General features: G+C 46.1%; 1 protein-coding gene and 1 long non-coding RNA gene across 2 annotated transcripts in view; one reads left to right on the top strand and one right to left on the bottom strand.

Annotated features, from left to right (window-relative positions):
* Positions 1-21783, top strand: part of FBXW8 (F-box and WD repeat domain containing 8) — a 123639-nt gene extending 101856 nt beyond the window's left edge. The window contains exons 8-11 of the mRNA XM_025889444.2: positions 3924-4051; positions 17512-17685; positions 18789-18899; positions 19257-21783. Of these exons, the coding sequence (XP_025745229.1) occupies positions 3924-4051; positions 17512-17685; positions 18789-18899; positions 19257-19389 (546 nt within the window). The 3' untranslated portion in view covers positions 19390-21783. The remainder of the gene's footprint in view (positions 1-3923; positions 4052-17511; positions 17686-18788; positions 18900-19256) is intronic.
* On the bottom strand, positions 6343-21649 carry LOC112837260 (uncharacterized). The gene is made up of 3 exons (XR_012374845.1): positions 21527-21649; positions 16217-16405; positions 6343-12495 (listed from the first exon to the last, which is right to left on the bottom strand). It is a non-coding gene; the product is annotated as an uncharacterized lncRNA (long non-coding RNA).
* Positions 21784-22672: the final 889 nt, after the last annotated feature.

The raw sequence follows: 22672 nt of genomic DNA, 5'->3' as shown, positions 1-22672 counted from the left end.
CAGATTTAGGAAGCATTTGCAGTGCGATACTCAGTTCTCACTGGGTGGGCGAAGGACCTCACCCCACTGCAGGGACAGTAGCCATTTCTTAGCTCTTTCCTTTATGCTTTGGTTGGAAAGCCATTCCTGGGCACACTCCATATTCCGGGTCACACCTGGAAGGTACAGGGCCTACCTGCACCAGGGCATCCCAGCTGTTGGCTCTGGGGCTGCCATCTCCTTCCTGACTGTAACCCTGCCGCCCCTGCCATTACAACACCAGATGCAGGCACATGGCTGTAAGGTGGGTCTCCTCAGAGAGGCAAGTCCCATATATGGAGGAGCAGGACAGCGGGGGGCCGTGCAGCAGCTGGTGAAGAGGTGGACCCTTTCAGCTGGCGGCAGGCTGAGGCTTCTGCACGTCAGCTGCCGTCCCTGGTCATCCCAGTACCTACTGCAAAGAAGATGAGTAATAAATATTTGTTGACTTAGCTGTTGAACGAATTACATTATTGGTCTAAAAAAGTAGAAACAACCCAAGTAGCCATCAGTATGAAATTACATATCCATAGAGAAATTCTATGCAGCCATTAAAAAGAACAGGATCTATCTCTAGACACTAATGAGGAAAGGACTCTCATGTTGTTTAGGAAAAACAAATTGTAAAACAATATAATCCCATTCAGAGGGGAAAAAAAACAGTTTTATACACAGAAACAGACAAGGCAGACGTATGTCTAGCCGTATATACACCGACCTGCTAAAGGGGGGTTATTTCTGAGATCTACAGCAGGTTACCACTTCTTGTTATGTCATTCTGTTAGAATTTGTTACAAAGTATATTACGCTTGAAATCAGAAAAAAAATAAGTTGTTCAAGAAAACGATTTCAAAGAAATCTGAACAGCTGCCGAAACTGAAAGTTTGGATTCTAAGACTAGCATTTATGGAAGTACTTTAAGGTTTCTAAGAAGAAGAAGAAGAAGAAGAAAAAGAACTTTCTGCTGAAGTTCTTTTTAAACGGTGCTTGTTTCCATCAGGTGCCCTCTCGATAGATCTCTACCTGGAAGCCGAAGAGCAAGGCCATGACCCAGGGTCCTCTGACCGCACACGCATCTCCTGTGGTTCTCTCTGGAAAGTAGATGCCAGTCCTAACCTTGTCACTTGAGATCATTCTTAAAATAAAACTTTGCTCTGTAATCACTTTATGTAGGCTCTTTTGTAGCATACACTTGGTACTTAAAGGGAAAAATCCCCAGCAATATCTATTGATTTGGCGGTCACATTAGTGCAGAACATTTTCTCTGAGATTTTAGCTCTGGATTGTATTTGCCTTCTTTCCAGCATATCCATACACGTCTGAGAGGGAGTCAAGTGGCCATGGGTTGAGACTCACCCAACTAGGGCAATAAAGAGAAAAATTAGTCTAATGCATGGTCTTAACAAGAGGGGGAGTGTGAGCATGAATAATTAATCTCACTCGTCTGTGGCAATCAGATAAAATGAAGTCCCATTTGCTCAACCTTATTAAAAGGGAGAGAGTGCGGGAGGGAGGGAGGGAGAAATGGTAAAGGTCGTTAAGGGACTTTTAACATGGAAAGACCTGCCTCTGAGATGGGTAATGTGTTTTCTAATCTCTGTGGTCTTTAACTAACCCTAATGGTAAAGGTGCTCTTCAGATATTCGGATTCATTGAATTATTAAACATTTCAGAAAATACTTGACTCTTGACTACGAACTTTGATGCCTTTATGATGAATTTGCAGTCTTTCTGGAGAGGGATCAGATTTCCCTGTGTCACTCAGAGATGACCCCCTCCACTTGTCAAAAAAGAATGAGAAAAAGTAAAGACGGACTCAACATTAGATTTTCATTCTTACAGTTACTGCAGACATTTGCACATTAGGGGGCCTACCTTCCTACTATGGAAGTTGAAAAAGAAATTGAGTCTAAGAACTCTACCAAGATACAGAAGCAAAGAAAATTACCCTTATATGAGAGACCATGAGATTGCTGTTAATTTTTTTTCTCCCTCCTGGAGCTGATTTTATGCAGCTTTTAGGTTATTCACTATAGACCGAAGATTTGATTATTTCTATGTTCTTACTTGAATAACTTTTTTCGGGTATTTTAGAATTGTTGAAATGTTTTCAGATTTATTAGAACTATTTAGAATTCTTTGAGTTTTTTCAAACTTATTTTCAACTGCTTGAAAACAAAAATAAAACTTAGCTTGTTCTCTGTAGTCTTAATGGATTAGGAAGGCATTTTAAAATTTGAAATAGCCTCGGGGCGCCTGGGTGGCTCAGTCGTTAAGCATCTGCCTTCGGCTCAGGTCATGATCCCAGGGTCCTGGGATCGAGCCCCGCTGCTCCACGGGAAGCCTGCTTCTTCTCCCTCTCCCACTCCCCCTGCTTGTGTTCCCTCTCTGGCTGTCTTTCTCTCTGTCAAATAAATAAAATCTTTATAAGTAAATAAATAAATAAAATTTGAAATAGCCTCTTTTCCTTTCAGGTGCTGCTGGTAATAGTTAACATGACAGTCTTGTTTGAACTGTGAAGCATTTCCAAAGATTCACTTGTTAGAAATGTGTGTTGACAAGGAGATCATGGTTTTCGAGGTGGAGACCATCAACCTCTCAGTACTGAAATAAGAACCTGTATCCTGATAAATTGATAAATGTAAGGTTGAGAAGAAAAAGATAGCACATGATTTTCATGTGTGTGCAAAGGGAGGAGAATCTCTACAAAATATTAACATTAAAACTTTTGAGTCCAGTCATTTTAACCACATGATCAACAGAATAGAATGCATGCTCAGAAGTGTGTGTGTGTGTGTGTGTGTGAGTGAGAGAGAGAGAGAGAGAGAGAGAATGAGGAGGCTTTTGAACTGTGAATTCTAGGGCACAGGGGCTGTATCTTAAGTATTTACAACAGTGACTAATCCACAGCAAGCATTTTTTTTTGAAGATTTTATTTATTAGAGAGTGAGAGATCACAGAGGCAATGGGAGAGGGAGAAGCAGACTCCCTGCTGAGCAGAGAGCCTGACACGGGGCTCCATCCCAGGACCCTGAGACCATGACCAGAGCCAAAGGCAGACACTCAAATGACTGAGCCACCCAGGCACCCCCCCCAAAGCAAGCATTTAATGTTAATTAATTGAATTACTATGGGTTTTTTTTTTTTTTTTATAAAAAAATTAAAAAATTTTTTTAAAAAAGTCTTTTTGATCTTCTTTTTTTTTTTTTTTTTTTTTTGCTGGAGAGAAAACAGAAATGTTCAATCATAATGAATACACTGTCTGGAGATCAAGGATACTTTATTTGCTTCCACACCTTATAGAACAGAACCTCCTAAAATTAGCAAGTGGAGAGTGGCTAAAGAGAGAAAGGTTTGGGAATGTCAGTTATACCTCAGTTAAAAAACTTTTTTAACGTTCGGGAATAAGACTTTGTGTTTTGGTTTGTAGTTTAGTCTTAAAGAATCATCTGTCATGTAGTGATTAACTATCCATCCTGGGAATTTTTACCTTCTGGGATAGCAATACAGAGAGGGGAAAAACAAGAGAACACAGGCTGGCTCATCTGCGGACATCAGAAAATCAGAAGGCGCCTTCCAAATCCGACACAGTCAGTGACCCTTAGTTTCCGTGCTGCTCTTTCTAGGTTAGGAAATTGGGCTACTTAATGTCCCCATTTGGCATTTTCCTTTGTGTCCTATGATTTTTGTACCTTGGCCTGAGGAATTCTTTGGATGTTCTTTTGTTTTCTTTTGCATCTCCTATTGTCATTCTAAGAGCCATATCCCTATCCTGGAAAAGGTCAGGAAATTACTCACAGAACATCTCCGTTAAGGGGAGCTGCGTGACGGTGCCGGAATGAGAAGTGTTGGATGGAGGCCTGCTGTATGCAGCCGCACACCCACGTATCTTCCTTCCTTCCCAGATCCTGGTGTACAGCCTGGAAGCAGAACGCTGCCTCTCGAAGCTGGGCAACGCGCTTGGTGATTTCACTTGCGTCAACCTCAGGGACAGCCCTCCCAACCTCATGGTCAGTGGCAACATGGACAGGAGGTAGGTGTGAGTGAAGAGCCACGTTTTTAGCCCCAGCCATTTGTGATGGGGCTTTGCCCCTCCGCCGTGCTCGCTCGTTCCCTCTGTTGCTTGCACGGCTACATTCTCACTCCACAGCCTTGCCTGCCTCAGTTCAGCCTGATCCTTAAATACCATCTCTGTGAACTTGGAGAACAAAGTCTTGCATTAGGTAATAGTTGGACAGAGCTATGTCTCTGCCTCATTTCTGAAACACCATGGGAAGGTGGTCTTTTAAGCCATTTGGTGGACACAGTTGGTGGAAGGTCCAGTGAGACCACTTGGAATATCTTTTGTCCCCCTGCTGCAAAATTTGTTTGGCATTTAAAAGCTCACTTTCTAATATTAAAAACAATAACCTAAGGGCTGAATCGTGTTCAACAGAATGGGGTTGCCTGCCAAATGATGTCAAGAGTGTATTTCAGAACACTATGGTGTCCCTCTGGTGATGGGGGGAAAAAGGGACTTGATGGGAACAGATTCCAGTTTCTATTTAGCTGATTAGCAGTCTTCTCTTTAACGCTTTGGCTTAGGGAGTCGGATTTTCCTGCTACAGGGTCCAGTGCCAGCCACGGACGCTCCAGGAACCATCAGCACGAAAGGATTAAAGTGTCTGAAAAGACCCTCTGAGTCCAAATTTTAGGTCTTTTTCCCTCCCTGTTCCCTCTCCCCCTTGTCTTTTTTTTTTTGGCTGGTTAGCTGCCGTGTCTGATCCAGTGCCCCGAAGAGAGGTAGCATGGCTGGAGGCCAGGGTCTGCCAGCGCCCCCTCCCCCGGCCCGGCCCGGGGCTGCAGGTGGTGGGCTGCTTGGTGGGGGGGATCAGATCGCGAGGCGGGCACTCCCGTGTGCCAAGTCTCAGACCTCGGCCGCACCAGTGCAGCAGCTTGCAAAAATAATTATCGTGTCAAATAATATTTTCAACTCCTGACCTTCACCCCGCTGCTACCCCCTTCCCTTAGAGCAGAAAGATGATGTGAGTGTGCTCTATTGAAAGAAAATTGTTTCTCAAGGTTTCCTAAAATGGCTGATAATTTCTGAGCTCAAGAATTAAACTCCTCAGTGTATGTCCAGTTTTTCTCTTAAAAAAAACAAAAACTAGGCTTGGTAAGTGGTCCCACATGTGGCCCAGCAAATGAAACCAGTCAGTTTGCAGTTTACTTCCATGTTGTAGTTTCCAGACTGAGCCGTACAAAGGCTCCACGGTTATCTGGTAGGATCTCCCCCCAGGGACAGAGCCGCTACTACTCTCTTTCCAGGAGAGCAAATGCAGAGGGCTCTCGGGGGCATCCAAATGGAAGGGTTTAGAACCGTAGGTTATGCTTCAGAGTTTGTTTACAGCATGAGCATTTAGGTGTTCAACTACAGCGAGGCTCCCAGGAAACCACCGTAGTGTTCCAGAGAAGAGGTCTCTAGTGCCTGCATAACGTAACCCCGTAGGCTGTAGGGGGACAGTTAAAGCCACATTGTCCTGACCCTTGTCAGCTGAACGTGTCCTGCCATTAGGAGACTGACAAACTCCGTAAAGCTCCTAAAGCAGGGCTGCCAGAAGAGGAGCTAAAGGCCCTGTGTAAAACGGCTCTCTGATCATGTTCAGGTGTAGATTTGCCCGTGGGAAGTCTGTTTCCTTAGGAAACCAGTGTTGCAGTGTGGGTTTTGGTTTGTTTTGTTTTTTAATCCTCTGTCTCTGTGGATGTAAAGAACAGACTAGTGGCTTGGAGTTGAGAAGGGGGGTATTCAGAGTGGCGTTTCATCAGGGCAGTCCTAGACCTGTGCTGGCTGTTTGACCGCTGCTGGGCTGTCAGGGGCTTGCCGTTGTTCCTTATGATCAGAATAGTAGTGAAAGCAAAATGAATTTGAAACACAGGGGTTAAAAAATTATACATCTGGAAAAAAGAAAGAATAAGGAATCTAGACTCTCAAATCTAGTAGAGGGAAGGGGTGTGTGTGTGTTTTCAGCAAAGGCTTACTAGCTAGGAGTCGGATCTCATTAGAGATGTACGCACAAGGCTCTTACAGCTTATGTTTTATCTCAAAAGTGGGAGTAAGGGGTCAGATACTATGAAGAGAGCTATGTACTTGGTTGTCACTTAATGGCCGATGCAATTTTAAAAAACTGGAACCCCCCCCTTTTTTTTAAACTTAATTTCTACTGCGGTCTCTTAGTGCTCTATCAAAAGATACATAAAACTGTCACAGGTTAAGACAAAAATAATTTTTCATGAACGTAAGGAAATTAGCAAACATGGAGTTTTGTAAGGAGTTTTTTTTTGGGGGGGGTGGGCGGTGAGGCTAAAATTTAAAGGAAAAGAATAGCTCACCTAGCATCTCACCCTTTCCAGAAAAGACAGAGTCTGATAAAGACGAAGAGAATGATTAGGGTGGAAATAGTTATTGTTGGCTTGTGCTTCTCCCTGGCACATTTTGTCCTTTCCTGCTAAACCAAGAAGAGCTAGGAGTAACATCAGGAGTGCGCTCGTGTCCGTTCTCCTCACCACAGTGTCCACTGCTCAGCGAGTGCTCAACACCAAGTTTTGTATTTAGTTGAAGATGCCCTTTTTACATCTTCACAGCTGTGCAGTCAGGGCGTGTCCTTTATAAGGACATCTTAAAATTAATTGGCAGCATTTTTAGATGTTACACAAAATAATGGTGCTTATGATCAATGGTATTTTCAATTAAATGAAAGTACGTGTTTGCTCAATGAAGGCAAAATGAATTAATGGCTTAGGAATGATAACACGAGAAGTCTGAATAGGTTACCAAGAGAAAGACTGAAGGAAATAGGCCACTTTGTCGTTGTTTCAGTTTAACCTCTGTTTGGGGTTCACTGAGCATTTCAATCTGTGCATTTATATCTTCTACCAAATCATTATTTCTTCAGATGTTTTTTCTGCACTAATCCCTTTCTCCTCTCCTTTTGGGACTCAATGATGTCAGACCTTCTGATATTATCCCACAGGCCACTGATGCTCTCTCTGTTCATTTTCTTCCCTAAACTCTCTGTCCTTCAGATTGTTTAATAACTCTTCGATTTAACTTCAGGTCCAATGACTCTTTCCTCTGCTGTATCCATTCTCCCTACTGAGCCCATCCAGTGAATTTTTTATTTCAGATCTTTTGAGTTCAAAATTTGCATATAGATCTGTTTGTCTGCCCAGAACATCATTCTTTCTTACCATTTTACCTTTATTGATGATTCCCCAAATCTGGGTTATTTGTTTTTTCCCTTAAGAGTGGGTCACATTTTCCTGGGGGTTTTTTGGTGTTTTTCTGTTTGTTTGTTTGTTTCTGTGGGGCGGGGGGTGGGGTGGGGTGTGTATGTCAAGTAATTTTGGATTGTATCCTGGACATTTGAAATGTTATGTTGTGTCCACTTTGGAACCTGTTGTATAATCCTCTGGAGAATGTTAAGATTTTTGTTTTAGGGGGCGTCTGGCTGGCTCAGTTGGTTAAGCGTCTGACTCTTGATCTCAGCGTCTGTTCAAAGCCCCATGTTGGGCTCCACTCTGGGGCGTGGAACCTACTTTAAAAAAAAAAAAAGATTTTTGTTGTAAATGGGCAGTGACCCTGGTTAGGTTCAGACTGCAAGTTCTATCTTCTGTGGCTGGCGATTCCAGTGTCAGCTCAATTTTCAAAGGTTTTGTTAATGCTTCTCTGGCTCTGTCCCACACATAATGTTACTCAGGGGTTAGTCTGAGATGGTATTGGTTTTTTATTTTTTTAACTAAAGTATAGCTGACATACAATGTTATATTAGTTCAGGTATACAACATAGTGATCCAATAATGTTGGCCATTTATGCATTATCACCAGGATAAGTATAGTTACCATCTATTACCATACAAAATTCTTGACTGTATTCCCTATGCTGTACTTTGCATCTCTGGGACTTATTTATTTTATACCTGGAATATTGTACTCTACCCCCCCCACCCCCGACAACCACGAGTTCTCCATATTTATGAGTCTGTTTCTGTTTTTTGTTTGTTTGCTTGTTTTGTTTTTTAGATTCTACATCTGTGAAATCATATGGTATTTGTCTTTTTCTCTTTGACTTATTTCTCTCAGTATAATACCTTCTAGGTCCATCCATGTTGCAAGTGGAAAGATTTCACCTTTTATAGCTGAGAATATTCCATTGTGTATATATACCACATCTTCTTTATCCATCCATCCATCAATGGACACCTAAATTGCTTCCATATCTTATTCTTGTAAATAATGCCACAGTGAACACAGGAGTTCATCTTTTCAAATTAGTGTTTTTGTTTTCTTTGGGTAAATAACCCCCGGTGGAATTTTTAATTTTTTGAGGATCCCCCATGCTGCTTTCCACAGTGGCTGCACCACTGTGCACCAGTTTGCATTCCCCCTAACAGTGCCCAGGGTCCCCTTTTCTCCACATCCTCGCCAATGCTTATTTCTTTGTGATACTAGCCATTGTGACGGTGATGAGGTCATATCTCATTGTGGTTTTGATTTGCATTTCCCTGATAAGTGGTATTGAGCATCTTTTCATGTGTCTATTGGCCGTCTCTGTGTCTTCAGAAAAAAGGTCTATTCAGGTCGTCTGAAGATGGCAGTGTGAGCTGAAATCTCCGAGCCGTTGCTCTGCCGCATTGGAGCCGTCCTGCGCACAGCTCGGAGATAAGCCTGGGAGCTGTGTGGGGTCTGGTACAGACGGTAATAGGCTCTCCTTCAGTTTCTTCCTCTCTTCATCCCACCACTTTCCAGCCTTCAGGAGCTCCTTTCTCTTGGGCCTCTGACCAGAAGTGAGGGTTTCTCTGTTTTCCCTGCCTGTTTCACTACCACCCTGCAGCTCTGTGGTAACAAAGCAAAAGAGAGCAGGGGAAATCCCCACAAAGACATCCCTTCCCCAACACACACATTCTTGGGACTGGAAGGGCCCTTTCCCTTGGTTCTTCAGAAAGGTGGTGTTTCTTTTGGAGTTTGAGCTCTTACACCACCACAAAACTCTTGGAGCTCATATTTGGGGCATGGCTGAGAGAAGAGGGGAAAAAAGTGGAAACCCGTTCCCCATGCGGCCACTTCCTCCACAGCCCATCATCCCGGAGTTGACTCTTCAGTGTCCTCAGGTATTTGCTTTGTGTTTCGTCCAGAGGATTTGGTTGTGGTCAGCAGGAGACAGGCAGTAACAGGCTTCTTCTTGGCCAGAACCAGAACTCCCACTTTCTCTTCAATGATTTACATAATGAGTAGTTGGCAGTTGGGGGCTGTGTTAATGGAGGCCTCTTTCTATTCTGTCTGCTCTCAGTCTCCTCATCAGTGGCCTGCTCATTCCCCACCATGAAATCGGGGATCTGGAACAGAGCGGCTCATCAGTGCTCTGCAGGGAGAATCTAAGTGGGAGCTGGTGCTAAGGGCCCATGTCAGGACGGGAGAGGGCTGCCAAGGCGACCGTCACTGCACCAACAGCTCCCACTGCCTTTCTCGCCCTGGAATCTCAAGATGAGTTTTTAAATTTTTAGCTTTATTGAGATAAATTCACATGCCTACAATTTGCCAATTTAAATTGTACAATCCACAAAGTTAAAGTGTATGACATTCACAAGGTCGTGCAGCCATCACCATGACCCTAAAAAGAAACCTGTACCCACTAGCAGCCACTCCGCATTTCCCTCGGGCTCCTCCAGCTCTAGGCAACCACTGTTCTATTTTCTGTCTCTATGAATCTGTTTTGGACATTTCATATAAATGGAATCCTATAAAATGCGACCTTTCGTGACTGGCTTCTTCCACTTAACATAACGTTTCCAAGTTAAACTTGCATTGTAGCATGAATCACTACTTCATTCCTTCTATGGCCAAATAGTATGCCATCGTATGAATATACCACATTTATTCGTTCATCAGTTAATGAACACTTGGGTTGTTTCCACTTTTTGACTATTACAAATACTGCTGTATCATTCAAGTACAAATGTCTGTGTAGACGTAGGTTTTCAGTTTCCTTGGCTATAAACTGAGGAGTGGAATTGCTGGCTTATATGGTAACTCAATGTTGAACCTTTTCAGGAACTTCCAGACTCTTTTCAAAAAGTGGCTGCACCATGGGACAGTCCCACCGGCAGTGGGCGACGGTTCTCATTGCTTCACATCCTCGCCAGTCCTCGCTCTTGTCTCTAATTATCGCGTAACAGGTGTGAAGTGGCAGCTCATCATGGTTTTGATTTTCATTCTCCTGGTGGCTAATGGTGTTGAACATCCTTTCATGTGCTTTTGGCCTCGTTGGATAAGTGTCCATTCAGATCCTTGGCCTGTTTTTTTAGCTGGGTTACTTGTCTTTTTATTTATTGAGTTGTAAGAGTCCTTCATAAGATTCCAGATGCCAAGCCTTTATCAGATATGATTTGTAAGTATTATTTTCCCAATCGGTGGGCTGTCCCTTCATTCTCTCGGGGGTGTCTTTTGAAGCACGGAAGTTTTTAATTTTGATGAAGTTCAGTTTATCTGTTTTGTTCTTTCACTAGTGCTGTTGGTGTCGGTGTCACACTGAAAAGGCCATTTCCTAGCCCGGGGTCACAAAGATCTGCTTTAATATAAGTTTTCTTCCAAGAATTTTTCTAGTTTTGGCTGTTCCATTGAGGTCCCGATGCAGTTACAGTTGATTTTTGTATATGCTGTGAGGTGGGAGCCCACCCTCATTCTTTTGCGTGAATGTCCAGCACTATCTGTTGAAAGACCATTCTTTGCCCCGTCGGATTGTTTAGCACCATTGTTGAAAATCAGTTGACCATAAAATAGAGCGGTTATTCTAGGTATAGTCATCTGATTAAAATTTAAAATCTAAAAGGATATTAAAATAAGCTAAATATTTCCACGTTTCCAATGTGGGATCATGTGCCTTATTTTGGGGGGCGGGGTACATACATCACCATTATTGCCCACCACTGGCATCAAGGCGGACTGGCTTGCTGGGAATCGCAAGATGTTCACAGAGCTTTTCAAGGCCATCTAGTGCTGCCCCACTGAGGAAGCGGCCAGGAAGGTCAAGTGAGCAGTCCGAGGGAACTCCAAACCTCAGAGATACAGCTTTTAAAATGCAGAGCTCTGAGCAGAGCCTAGAGTTGCAAAATTAAACTGGCTCGTTCTACTTAAAATTGTATGTTCTTCTAGTTGCTGTTGACAGTGAATCCTTCACCAGAGGCCATCGTCAGTGCTGCAGAGATAAAGCTCTTGATTCTGGCATATAAGGTTATATTTAAGATTCTCTAATAGCCCAGGTTCAACAGGACAAAACAGAATCATGTATGGGTTTCTTGGAAAAACAACAACAACAACAAAAAGAAACACTAGCTTTTCTGATTAATTTGGTCTTTAATAAAAAAGGCTCCATGTTAATGTTTTCTTATTTGTTCCCTCTATTTTCTGGATAGAAATATAGCTTCAGGTCAGGTCCTTCTAAATGAAACTGCCGAGCCAGAATCTGAATAGGCTTCATCTTTGCCATCAAATACAGTTTGCCTTATTATCATTCGGGACTATTTAATCCAAACCAATGGGAGGCGAGCCCTGAGTGATGACCCCCAGCTAAAGAGTCTCAGAGCTTACTTCTGGCCCCGACAAATATGAAGTGGTGGTGTGCTGTTGCCCGCTGTCAGAGACAGAGTGAGCGGGGCGTAAATGTTGTGTTTGCTCCATCTGCAAGTGTTATAATAAGTTATTCAAAGCTCTTAGCACAGGACCAACCAGAGCGTGCCTCCCTCTCAGTTCCAGCACGTTATCCTGCCCATCAGATGGATGCTCCTCTGCTGGAGTCTTTGGAAGGTTCTGGTGTCTTTTATTTTAATTGGCGGGCTAGAGCCGACTCCTAGGGTGTGATTTTCATTAGAGAGGGGCTGGAGAGAGGGAGTGTTGGAACAGCCCTCCAAACCCAACCATGAATATTAAACATAATACAATTACAGCTCTCGGACCAATTATTTTTCTTTTCAACGGGCAAACGACGAAATACTCGCTAGATAGGAATTCACGATATCTACCATTGGCTTCTTTCTGGCCCTGGAATCCATTGTCTTGGCAGGATTTTGTGCCCATTTGTCGTGCTACCTGTTTCCCAGCATCGAGTCTCTGACTGGAGGGCTGAGGTTGCACGCCTGGCCAAGGGACACGGTTCAGGTTGGTGGCGCACGCTGTCAGATGCTTGAGGCAGACACCGGTTTCTTAATGTGGATTTGAATGGCTCGTGTGGACTTTGCACACCGTAGGGTGTGCTATTTCTGTCTGTTGACGAGAAAGCAGAGTGATGCCTCTCTAAGGAGATGTCATAAATGCTTTTCCTTTTTTCCTGGGGGGAGAAGTTCAAATCTCTTTTGGCCCGTTTTTGTTTTCCTTAGTGATGTTACACAAATGCTGTATCTTTTGATGTACTTGTTTATTTTGTTTGGAGCCATCCATGCTGGTATCTAAATACAATAGGAAAACAGATGGCAAACTTTGAACTTCTGGACCAAATTTGTGTTTGCCTTTGTCTCCCTAACAGCCAAACTGTAAATTATGGAGTATAAATATTCAACAGAGGAGCTCTTTATGAAAATCACCCCAGCAAAATAGACCCTTATTAACCAAATATGCGCTGAAAAGTACTTGGGCTAGAATCTCCCCCCCGACCCCATCCTTTACAAGGTGCTGTGAGTGAGCAGTGCAGCTGTGCCTACGGGCAGTGCTCCCTTCACAGCATTTACACCTTTTCTCCCTTCTCTTTCGCACAAATGCCTCAAGTGGCTCTAACTGCGGAGAGGGAGACTTTTGTTTTCCGAGCCTGTTCGTGCTCTCCCCGCATCTGTAGCCCCCGACCCCTCCCTGAGTAGGGAGGGCCGCGCGGCCCTAGTCACAGAGCTCGTCAGCGCGCTGCGGGGCCTGGACGGTTCCCCGCGCCGGCCAGGAAGAACGAGCGCATCTCCATGTTCTGGGACCACGTATTTCTCCAGTCCAGTTTTATCTGGAGCGTATGTAAGCTATGTATCCAGTTTAGTCACGGAATGCCTGTGCATCCACCCCCCAGCTTAAGAAACAGCACAGCCCGTACCCCTGAAGAACTCGGGGTGCCCCCTCCCCTCTCACGAATGAGTTCCTGTTTCTGAAACAACCCCGCAGTGTCTCCACTTAGAAGGAAAAGGTGCCTTTATCCCCTTCGTTCTGCTCTTGCCCATCTTCCCCAGGTACCTGCTGTCACCAGTTTGTGTCCTTCCAGAATCTTAAGATTTTTCCCTTTATTTTTTCCTTTCAAAGAGAGAGTGGGGGCGGGGGGCGGGGGGCGAGGGCGGCAGAGAGAGACTCTTAAGCAGGCTCCACACCCAGCGCTCGGAGCCCAACACAGGACTTGATCTCACAGCCCCGAGATCAAGCCCTGAGCTGAAACTGAGTCCGACGCTTAACGGACTGAGCCACCCAGGCACCCCCAAAATCTTAAAATTTTCCAGCTTCACTTAAACAGGTGACCTACACATTCAGAGCTGAATTCAAAAGCACAACAGAGAAGCCAGGCTTCTGGGCACTTCTCTTCCTGAGCAGCCCGGTCCTCCTCCACGGGGTGTCTGCACGCCCACACCTGTCACAGCCCCGGGCCACGCTCCTCACGAGTGGCAGTGGCTTGGTGAGCGCCGCCTGCTGGCCGGGCGGCCCTGCCCCCCCCCCCCCCCGAGAGTCCCGGCCCCTCTGTTCCCAGCCCTAGACCGGTGATGGCTTTATTCCTCAGGTTGCTTTTAGGACCTCTTTCTGTCACTTCAGTAGGATACTTAGAAATATGTAATTCTTATTTTGATTAGTGCTCATGGAGTGTGAGTATGCATGCCTTTCATGAATTCTAGAAAAATACCAATCATTAACTCTACGGATATTGCCCCATGGTGAACTGTCCCCTTCTATCATTTGCATCTCTTAACCCCTCAGTCACATTTTTCATGTTTATCTGTGCTCCATTTTAGGTTATCTTTCAAATTTATTGTCTAATACACAAATTCTTCTGAATTTAATTTCAGGAGTGGTATTTTCATTTCCGGAAGTTTTATGTGGCTTTTTTTTTTTAAGGCAGGCGTCTTGACTCCAACTCCCCACCCCATTTTGGGTGGGCCCGAGTCTTACCGTCTTGCCGCTGGTCCCTGAGGTCGGCACCTGCCAGAAGGCTCGCCCCACCCCAGGTTGTCCAGGCTGCTCTCCAGCTTGGGCCCTGGGGCAGTCGCTTGCTTTGTGACCCCAGCAGTGCCTTTTAAAGGGTGTTATTTATCCAGCAGTACTAAGTGATTTTCAGTGGGAGGGTAAGTTGTCTGAAACAGAAACTCCATCTTTTGCTACTAAAAACAGTGCTGTAGCTAATGGCCTTATATGTCCATGTGTGTATTTTTATACACATATTAGATACAGCCTAGATAAATTCCTAGAAACAAAACTGCTAGGTCAAAAGTAAAGTATATTGTTTGTTGAATATTGCCAGATCACACCCCAAAGAGGCATGCTCACATCAGGCATACATAAGTACCTGTCTGTCCAAGGCTCCCCAGCATGAAGGGTCTCACAGAGTTTACTACCAAACTTGACCTTTGCCAGGTAGATAGATAGGCAACAGGTGGTATCCAAATGTAATTTTAGTTCATAATTTCTCATTACCAGTGAACACATCTCACACATGTTTAAAAGCCATTAGTATTTTCCTGTTAACTTTTTTTCTTAGCTTTTCTCTTATTTTAATATTGGGTTGCCAATCTTTACTTTCAATTCGAATGAATTTTTTTAACAAGAAATTAGCCAGTTACCTCTGTTGCAAACATTTCCCCCCGTTTATCATTTGCCTTGACTTTGATTTTTTTTTCCCCATGTAGGAAAATTTTAAACACTTTTATATATAGTTATCAATATCTTCCTTCTTGACTTTGAGGTTTTTTTGGTTTAGAAGGGCCTTCCCTATTCTGAATATTCTTGTAGCTAATTATACTTAACTCTTTGAGCCATCTAGAATTTATTTTGATGCAATGTAGCTGGTGGAGCTCCAAGTTGAGAAAGTTATTATAGGGTATAGTCTTTAATTGCTTTTATAAGTGAGATCTTTTCTTTGAGTACAGTTTTTAAAACTAGTGGTTGTTTGTACCTAAGATAGCTATTGATTTTGACATATTAATTTCATTTGATTCTGAGTTATTACTGAATTATCTTCAACTATCATTTCTAATAAACTTGTCCACTTCTCATTTATTCTTGTATCTAATTGTACCTAATTTTTATTTTTTTTAAAAAGATTTTATTTATTTACTTGAGAGAATGAGAGACAGAGAGCATGAGAGGGAGGAGGGTCAGAGGGAGAAGCAGACTCCCCGCCGAGCAGGGAGCCCGACGCGGGACTCGATCCGGGGGACTCCAGGAGCATGACCTGAGCCGAAGGCAGTCGCTTAACCAACTGAGCCACCCAGGCACCCTAATTGTACCTAATTTTTAAAACAATGTGAAGTATTAGTAAAAGATCACTGTTTATCTTAAAGCCTTCATTAGAAATAAGTGCTCTATCTCCTCACGTTTCAGTATCCATGATTTGTTGTAGTGACTCGGTGAACTAGATTAATAGATATCCTTGACGAATTCTGTATTTTGGCCCAAGCGCTGACACCGATCTCGTGTTGTCTTTGATACCCTGCTGTCACGGTCAGTTTGGGGGAGGACAGAATGCCGGCTTCACAGACAGACGTGGGAAGCCTTGCCGGGCTGTGGAGCGGTGTGCAGAGTCCCTGGGCTCTTCCGTCCAGGAGGGGCCCATTTAGCTGGTTTGTGGGGTAGTTGCGCCCTTGATGGCTTTCTCAGTCTGCTCCTTGTAGCCCTTTCTATCCTTGGGGGGGCAGGGCAGGTCAGTTTGGGTAATTCTCATTTTTCTAGAAAGTTGTTTATTTCATTTAGGTTTTCAAATTTGGAGACTTAAGAAAATCAGCTTAAACCTGAGTAGATTATGACTCAAGAAACTGAATTACTTAAAAAAAAACTGAAAAAACTAGGTCCATGTATTTTTTCCCCCCCCCCCCCCCCAACCCCGGGCGGTTTTACCAAACATTTACTAAACTCTCCCCTTCGTCATTCTAAAGCTTCTTGTCCTGAAGTCCACCCTTCCTGTGTTGTTCTACTTTGTGATCCATTCAGAGCACTTACTGTTGTTAATATGTGGGTTTGTCCTGCGTGCATCCATGACTGAGGAAGCATGTTAGGTCTTGAGTGGTCGATCTGGTGCTACATTTGAGTGTTTTATTCATCTCTCCAGGGCCTGTGTGTTCTGCCAGGATTTTGCTACATCCCTTTATTTTCGAAAGTATCCACAGGTAGCTGATTTGGGGTCTTTTTCTGTTAAAAAAAAAAAAAATCTTAATTATGCATTTAAACTTGGTAGCTACACCGGATATAGAATTTTTGGTTCAAATTAATGTTCCTCATAACTCTGAAAACAATAGATCTAGTGTGTGCATGCTCATAACTGAGAGTTTAGGACACAGAATGTGTTTCAGATCATCTCCCCTCAACACTTGTCGGGACCACATATAACATGTCAGCATTGGGTTTGTCCAGCTCCCCCGCTGGGTGGTAGGGTCTTTTCCTTCTTGACTTGCAGCGCAGAGGCTGTTAAATTCACCTGTACTGAAATTTTGCCACATTTAATTTTTGCTCTTGTGGCTTATTTCCAGAACTATGTTGGTGTTTCTGCTGGATGAGAAATTTCTGTCTCATTATCTAATTTGTCCATATGTGGAAATTCAACATATTCTTAGGTAAAGAGTAAAGAGGTTCTTAAATTCAGATTATGACAAAGCAAGTAATTGCTTTGAGACTTCAGATAAGTGGCAGCCAACTGTCCACATAGTCAACCATAGACAGACACATCCCTTTCCAAATTTCAACAAGAAGGTAATGAACTTACAGAGTCAGTTAAAGACCGGAAAAGTGTTATTTCCCAACCGGGTAAGGATCTGGGTTGCAGACGCGTGTGGCTGGTTTATCTGCTGCCCTTAACAGAATCTTAGACGGCCAGCACTACTACTGTGCTGGACACCTCACTTACCACTGGGACAGCCTGCACAGTTGCACGCCAGTCCCCGCTCACCTTCCCTCGGAGCAGACTCGTGCTCAGGGCAGGCGTCTTCCCTGTCGAGCAGAGAAAGCATGGTATTTCTCTTGAGTCTCTCTTGTTCCAGGGGCTTTTAAGTCATTCTGACTAGAGAGTTGCAAGCACTGTAAGCGAGCTCATTCCTCGTGCATCTTAGCCTCTGTGACCATGCATAAGGGGATACAACGTCCCTGCTGGTAGTTAGATGTTTGCAACCGAAGGGGTTTTTGTATGTTCTGTTTTCACAAAATCGTTGTGCATAGACCAGCACCACTGGGGATGAATGTGTCATTTCAGGCTTTAACTTGCCTCCCATTTCCCTTCTCTGTGCTTGTCGTGGGCCTTCCAGGGTGAGGATCCACGACCTCCGCACTGACAAAATCGCCCTGTCGCTGTCTGCCCACCAACTGGGAGTCTCTGCAGTGCAGATGGATGACTGGAAAATCGTCAGCGGAGGCGAGGAAGGCCTGGTCTCCGTGTGGGATTATAGGATGAGCCAAAAGCTGTGGGAAGTGCACTCCAGGTAACGGGGTGCTCACGGTGCCAGGCGGCCTCTGAGCCAGCTCCCCACACCGTCGTTGGCGTAGCCCCTGGGCCGGCTGCAGGGGTTCCGTTTCTCAGGCCAGGAACCCCGGTCCCTGGAGAGGCAGCTCCTCTGTTATCGCTGCCAGGACTCCTGCCCAGCTCGGGTCGACAAGACCCAGTGGAGTCTCCGACGCATAAGGTAGGGCAGCCAGGTCAAGGTGCAAAAGCAGGCAAGGTTAAAAGACGAATTGGCTGCTGCTTAGAGAGCACTGGGAGCTAGTGCTCACTCCCTTCAGCAGCTTTTATTTTTTTTTTTTAAAGATTTTATTTATTTGGGAGAGATATTTGAGAGAGAGAGAGAATGAGAGATAGAAAGCATGAGAAGGAAGAGGGTCAGAGGGAGAAGCAGACTCCCTGCTGAGCAGGGAGCCCGATGCGGGACTCGATCCCGGGACTCCAGGATCATGACCTGAGCCGAAGGCAGTCGCTTAACCAACTGAGCCACCCAGGTGCCCCCTTCAGCAGCTTTTATTAGACTCGAGCCCTGGGTGACTGCTGGACTCTCTCCAGCCGGGCCTTACTCAGCGAGCAGGTGTGTCATCTTTTTTCCGGCTTTCTGTGGTGATGCGTGGACTTGCCACCAGGTGGTGCCAGAAGGCAGCTAGAACTCGGCCATGGTGCCATTCCCCGAAAGAACTGCCTTAAGCAGCCTGTCCACCTCCCCTTCTAGGGCAGCTCTCCCTGCAGCTCCGGCCCCAGGGTATGGCACTATCCCCTCTCTAGCCATTGTTGCACATTGTCGCAGCATGAAAGCACCTGCAGATGGTCCATACCTCCATGGTAAAGGAGGGGGCTTTTAGGACTCAGGCCCACACCATGAGCTGGGGAACCTGGAGAACTTACCCAAGGCCAGCCAGCCCGAAATGGGGCTGTTCTCTACCGCAGGCGGCTAACTTCCTTGACATCCGAAACACCATGTTGCTGGGTAGTCAACCAGACAAGCACCCAGGCTTGTCCTCTGTCAATGAGAAGCTTGGCATAGGGTTCTAGAGCCCAGTTTCAGGGGGCTCCCTTTCCTACGGCTCTCCTGTTGTGTTCCAGGCACCCCGTTCGTCACCTGGCCTTCACCAGCCACAGCCTCATCACGGCCAACGTGCCCTACGAGAGGGTGGTGCGCAACACGGACCTGGACAACTTCACTGCTCACAGAAGGTCAGTGGGCTGGGGCTGCAAGGGTTCAGAGCAGCCCCTCTCGGTTTGATGTTGTGAGGAGAACCCCGCCAGGGTCCTCTCTCAGGCACGGCCGTGCTAGCAGTTGTGAGCGCCTCCCCGGGAGAGCTGGGGCGCCCAGGGGCCTGGCCAAGCCCCGTCCTCCTCAAGCTGCGGGGTGACTCTCCCTCTCTCCCCCCCTCCGCCCCGGCCATGCCCTCGGCCAGACTTGTCTCGAGTCCGGGGATTCCGAGTGTCCGAGGGACACGCGTGTTACGGGAAGCACTGTCCTGGGTGCAGCCTGGGGTGGGGGCTGGCAGCGCTGTGCTGACGTGCTCGCTGGCCCTGTGCTTCCTCTAGGCACCGCGGGCTGATCCACGCCTATGAGTTCGCCGTGGACCGGCTGGCCTTCCAGAGTGCGCTTCCCGTCTGCCGAGCATCTGGCGACACGGCGCCGGCCTACAGCTACGACCTTGCGCTCGCCTTTCCCTAGGACTGTGGTTGAGGGCGCCCCTCGTGGGGGAGCTGGGAGAAGAAAGCCCCCCTCCCGCCCCAGCCTAGCCCACACCTGTCGGACCCCACAGGTTCCTGAACTGCCTGTGGGCAGGACAATGGCGTTGTTTTCTCTCTCGGGCTCTGAGTGCCACACACTGTCCCTCCTTCCTCCTGCATCTGCTGCCCTGGTGATGGGGTGGGTCTCCCCCCGCCATCTGTACACTACCCTGCAGGGCCCTGCTCGCCACCTTTCCAGTCTTCAAGCCCTTTGCTCTCAGGGGAATGGGGCTCTGAGATCACATATGCACTCTGGGTTGTCCATTACCCCCCCCCCCCCCCCCCCCCCCGTGCAAACCTAGGCTAGCAGGACTCTCTTCTCAGTTTTTACCACAGTTTATAATTATTTATACACTTACTGCATTAAGGACTGTTTACTTTGTATCACATGTTGTGGACACCACAGATTATTTTCTACCAATCGGCTGCAAAAACACCCTCCACCTAGGATGGACAAGCTGGATCCTAAACCACTGGGCGAAAGCAGGGCAGTACTGGGGAACTCTTCCAAAAGATTAAGAGGGCAAACCATTGCATTACTCTTGACTTAGACTGTTCTGAGCAGTGGCCACTAATATCCCTTCAAAATATGAAAGCAAAAATTGATAGAACTACAAAGAGAAAGTCCATGTTCCTAGTGCGTGATCAACAGATACAATCAGTAAAAAAAAAAACATGGATTCAGAGGATTTACTTAATAGAATTAGGGTTTTGTGCCTTTTTAAATATCCACAGACCACGCACAGAAAATGGCTGTCTGAAGACCACAAAGACACATCCAGGCCCAAGTCAGTGGACCCCCTGATGCAATAAAATTAGATAAAGTGAAAAAAATGGAAAATGTGAACCCTCTGGGCCATGAAAACACTGAATATCAAAACCCCAGGGGTGAGGCCAGAGTAGACAAAGAGAAGTGAGGCAAAAATAGATAAATGGATAGCTGTCACCTCAACTAGTGACCCCAAAGGAAGGAATTAAGGGTTATGATGGAATAGAAAACCAACAAATCACAAAGTTAATCATAACACCAAAACCCTATGCTTGCCCCATTTTACACCAGACCAGCCTTTGGAAAGCCAAAAAAAATTTTTTTTTAGTGAGTAGAGGGGCAAGTGAGAGAATCCTAAGCAGACTCCCCGCTGAGCACAGGGCTCGATCCCACAACCCCAAGATCAAGAGCAGGATGCCCAGCTGACTGAGCCACCCAGGTGCCTCCAGAATACACACCTCTTGATACAGAAAAGCACAAGGGGCTGTGAGAAACCGAAAAAAGGAGGTAATTATGCACACAGGATTTTCAGGGTGGGGATGATCTACCCACATGAGTCCGAGAGAAAAACGAAGCTCTCCTACTGTACATGAGTGTATAAAATTGGAAGTATTTTCAGAGTGCTTAAGATATTCCATCATTACAAACCTCTGTGCAACTCGATAGGACAGTGGACCCAGAGAAAGAGCCGCACCTGGGACTCGTCCCTTGCTTTCAGACGGCCTTCTGCTTCCTTTCAACCAAATTACTTCCGAAATGAAGCTAGTCTGCAGTTTGCAGATGAAGTATTTACTCCTGTTGTCATGTGGTGCTCTGACCCCCTCGTGACCCCGCTCTCTAAGGTTTTTCATCTCTCAGAGCCCTAGTGCAACTGGACCGCTAAGTAAACACATTTTTCTTTTAAGAGGCAGGCCCTTTCAGTTTGAGTTCACCACTCATCTTACAGATGTGTTCTCCCTTCCCAGCTTTGCAGCCATGAAAGGTCCTTGAAAACCCAGAAAATTCTACCAAAACTAAAAATAGTTTTAAACTATTGTCATTTGCTGCCAACAGTAGTCCAGTATAAAATGTCACGATTATAGGGGTTTTCTTTCCTCCCCAACCGGTTTATAACCTCTCTCAAGGAAAATTGCCTGGTTCTGTGAAGGAGGGTTTATCAGATCCAGACTGAATCCGAGTTTGCTGCTGCAAACTTTACACCGTGGAAGGTGGGGAAAGGACCAGAGTTCCTCTAGAAATCAACATTTACCCAGTGACTTAAAGAAAACCCTTTGGCCCACGTCCACCCCTTCCCCTCACCCCACCTTACCTTCATCCCCATTGGCTAGTTTGAGGGAGTTTCTTTGCAAGTTCAGAGTTGTGAGCAGATGTATCATTTCCTTTTCTTCTGTAGCTCTTCTGCTGCTCAGACTCTTCCCCCTCCGTCTCCCCTAAAGAGAGGAAACTCATGTCACTGGGGGAGCCAGAGGGCCCAGTACCCCAGAGCTCTTGGGTCTTAAAATGTCATCTGCCTTTTGCTTATACTTTATAAAATGTCTTTTGGTTCTAATAAATTTTTAAAATCCGTTGCTTGTTCACTTACTGGTTTCCCTGGCCAGGTATCCTGGGACCTACCCCCGCCTACCACAGTTCCTGCTCTGGCTCAGAGTAGAGTTGAACCACCCAGAACCACCCCTTCCACAGGTTCCTAGCCCGGGGTCCAAGAGACCCAAAACTACACAGGAGCACTTTCTGGGAAGAAGTCCGGTTGGCTTTCATCAGATTCTCAAAGGGGACTGCTGGGCCCACCCCAGCCCAGAGAATTTCTTCTTTGCCCCTAGACTGTGCCTTTTAAGCCAAGCCATGAGCTGCCTTGGTGCGGCTGTTGCCCAGCCAATAACGTGTTTAAAAGCTACTCTGGGGATGGCCTCACCTTCCCCAGGAGGGAGAAATCGCACCTTGGGCTGACGATGCCCCCAAGAGGAGACTTTTGGTCTGTTCTGAAAGGGAAAGAGGAAGTCCCCTACCGCAGCACCCCACTTCAGAATTACAGGCCCCACATTTAGGCGGATGGCACTCCCCCCCACCCCCGCACTTAAATGACAAACACCAGCTTACTGCAGACGGACCCTGCCCACCATGGAAGAGAAATTGCTTCCCCCTGTGAGGGCACAGCCCTCCCGTTAGAACCGTCTGGTGGCCTGCCATCACAGGCAGCGGCTGCAGCGGCGGCCAGGAGCTTCTGTGAGCCACGCAGGCCCGCCCGCCTCGCCCCTGCGGCCAGGCCAGATGCTTACCTGGCTGCTCGGGCAGGCCCTGCCGGCCTCGCTCTGGCCAGGGCCGCCTCTGCCGTGTGGTGGCGGCTTCCCTCTCGCTGGTCTCCGGCAGGCGCCAGGCAGGGTAGGCTTTCGGTCTCCGATGCTCACCTCAGGCTCCCAGCAGCAGGCTTTCCACGCCTGCTTGGCACCAAGGGCCT

This window comes from Callorhinus ursinus, unplaced genomic scaffold (assembly GCF_003265705.2).
Source record: "Callorhinus ursinus isolate GAN/ISIS: 27379988/994484 unplaced genomic scaffold, GSC_fseal_2.0 scaffold41, whole genome shotgun sequence".
NCBI lineage: Eukaryota > Metazoa > Chordata > Mammalia > Carnivora > Otariidae > Callorhinus > Callorhinus ursinus.
Note: the sequence above shows the minus strand (reverse complement) of the source record. Positions and strands in the feature narration are given on the sequence as shown.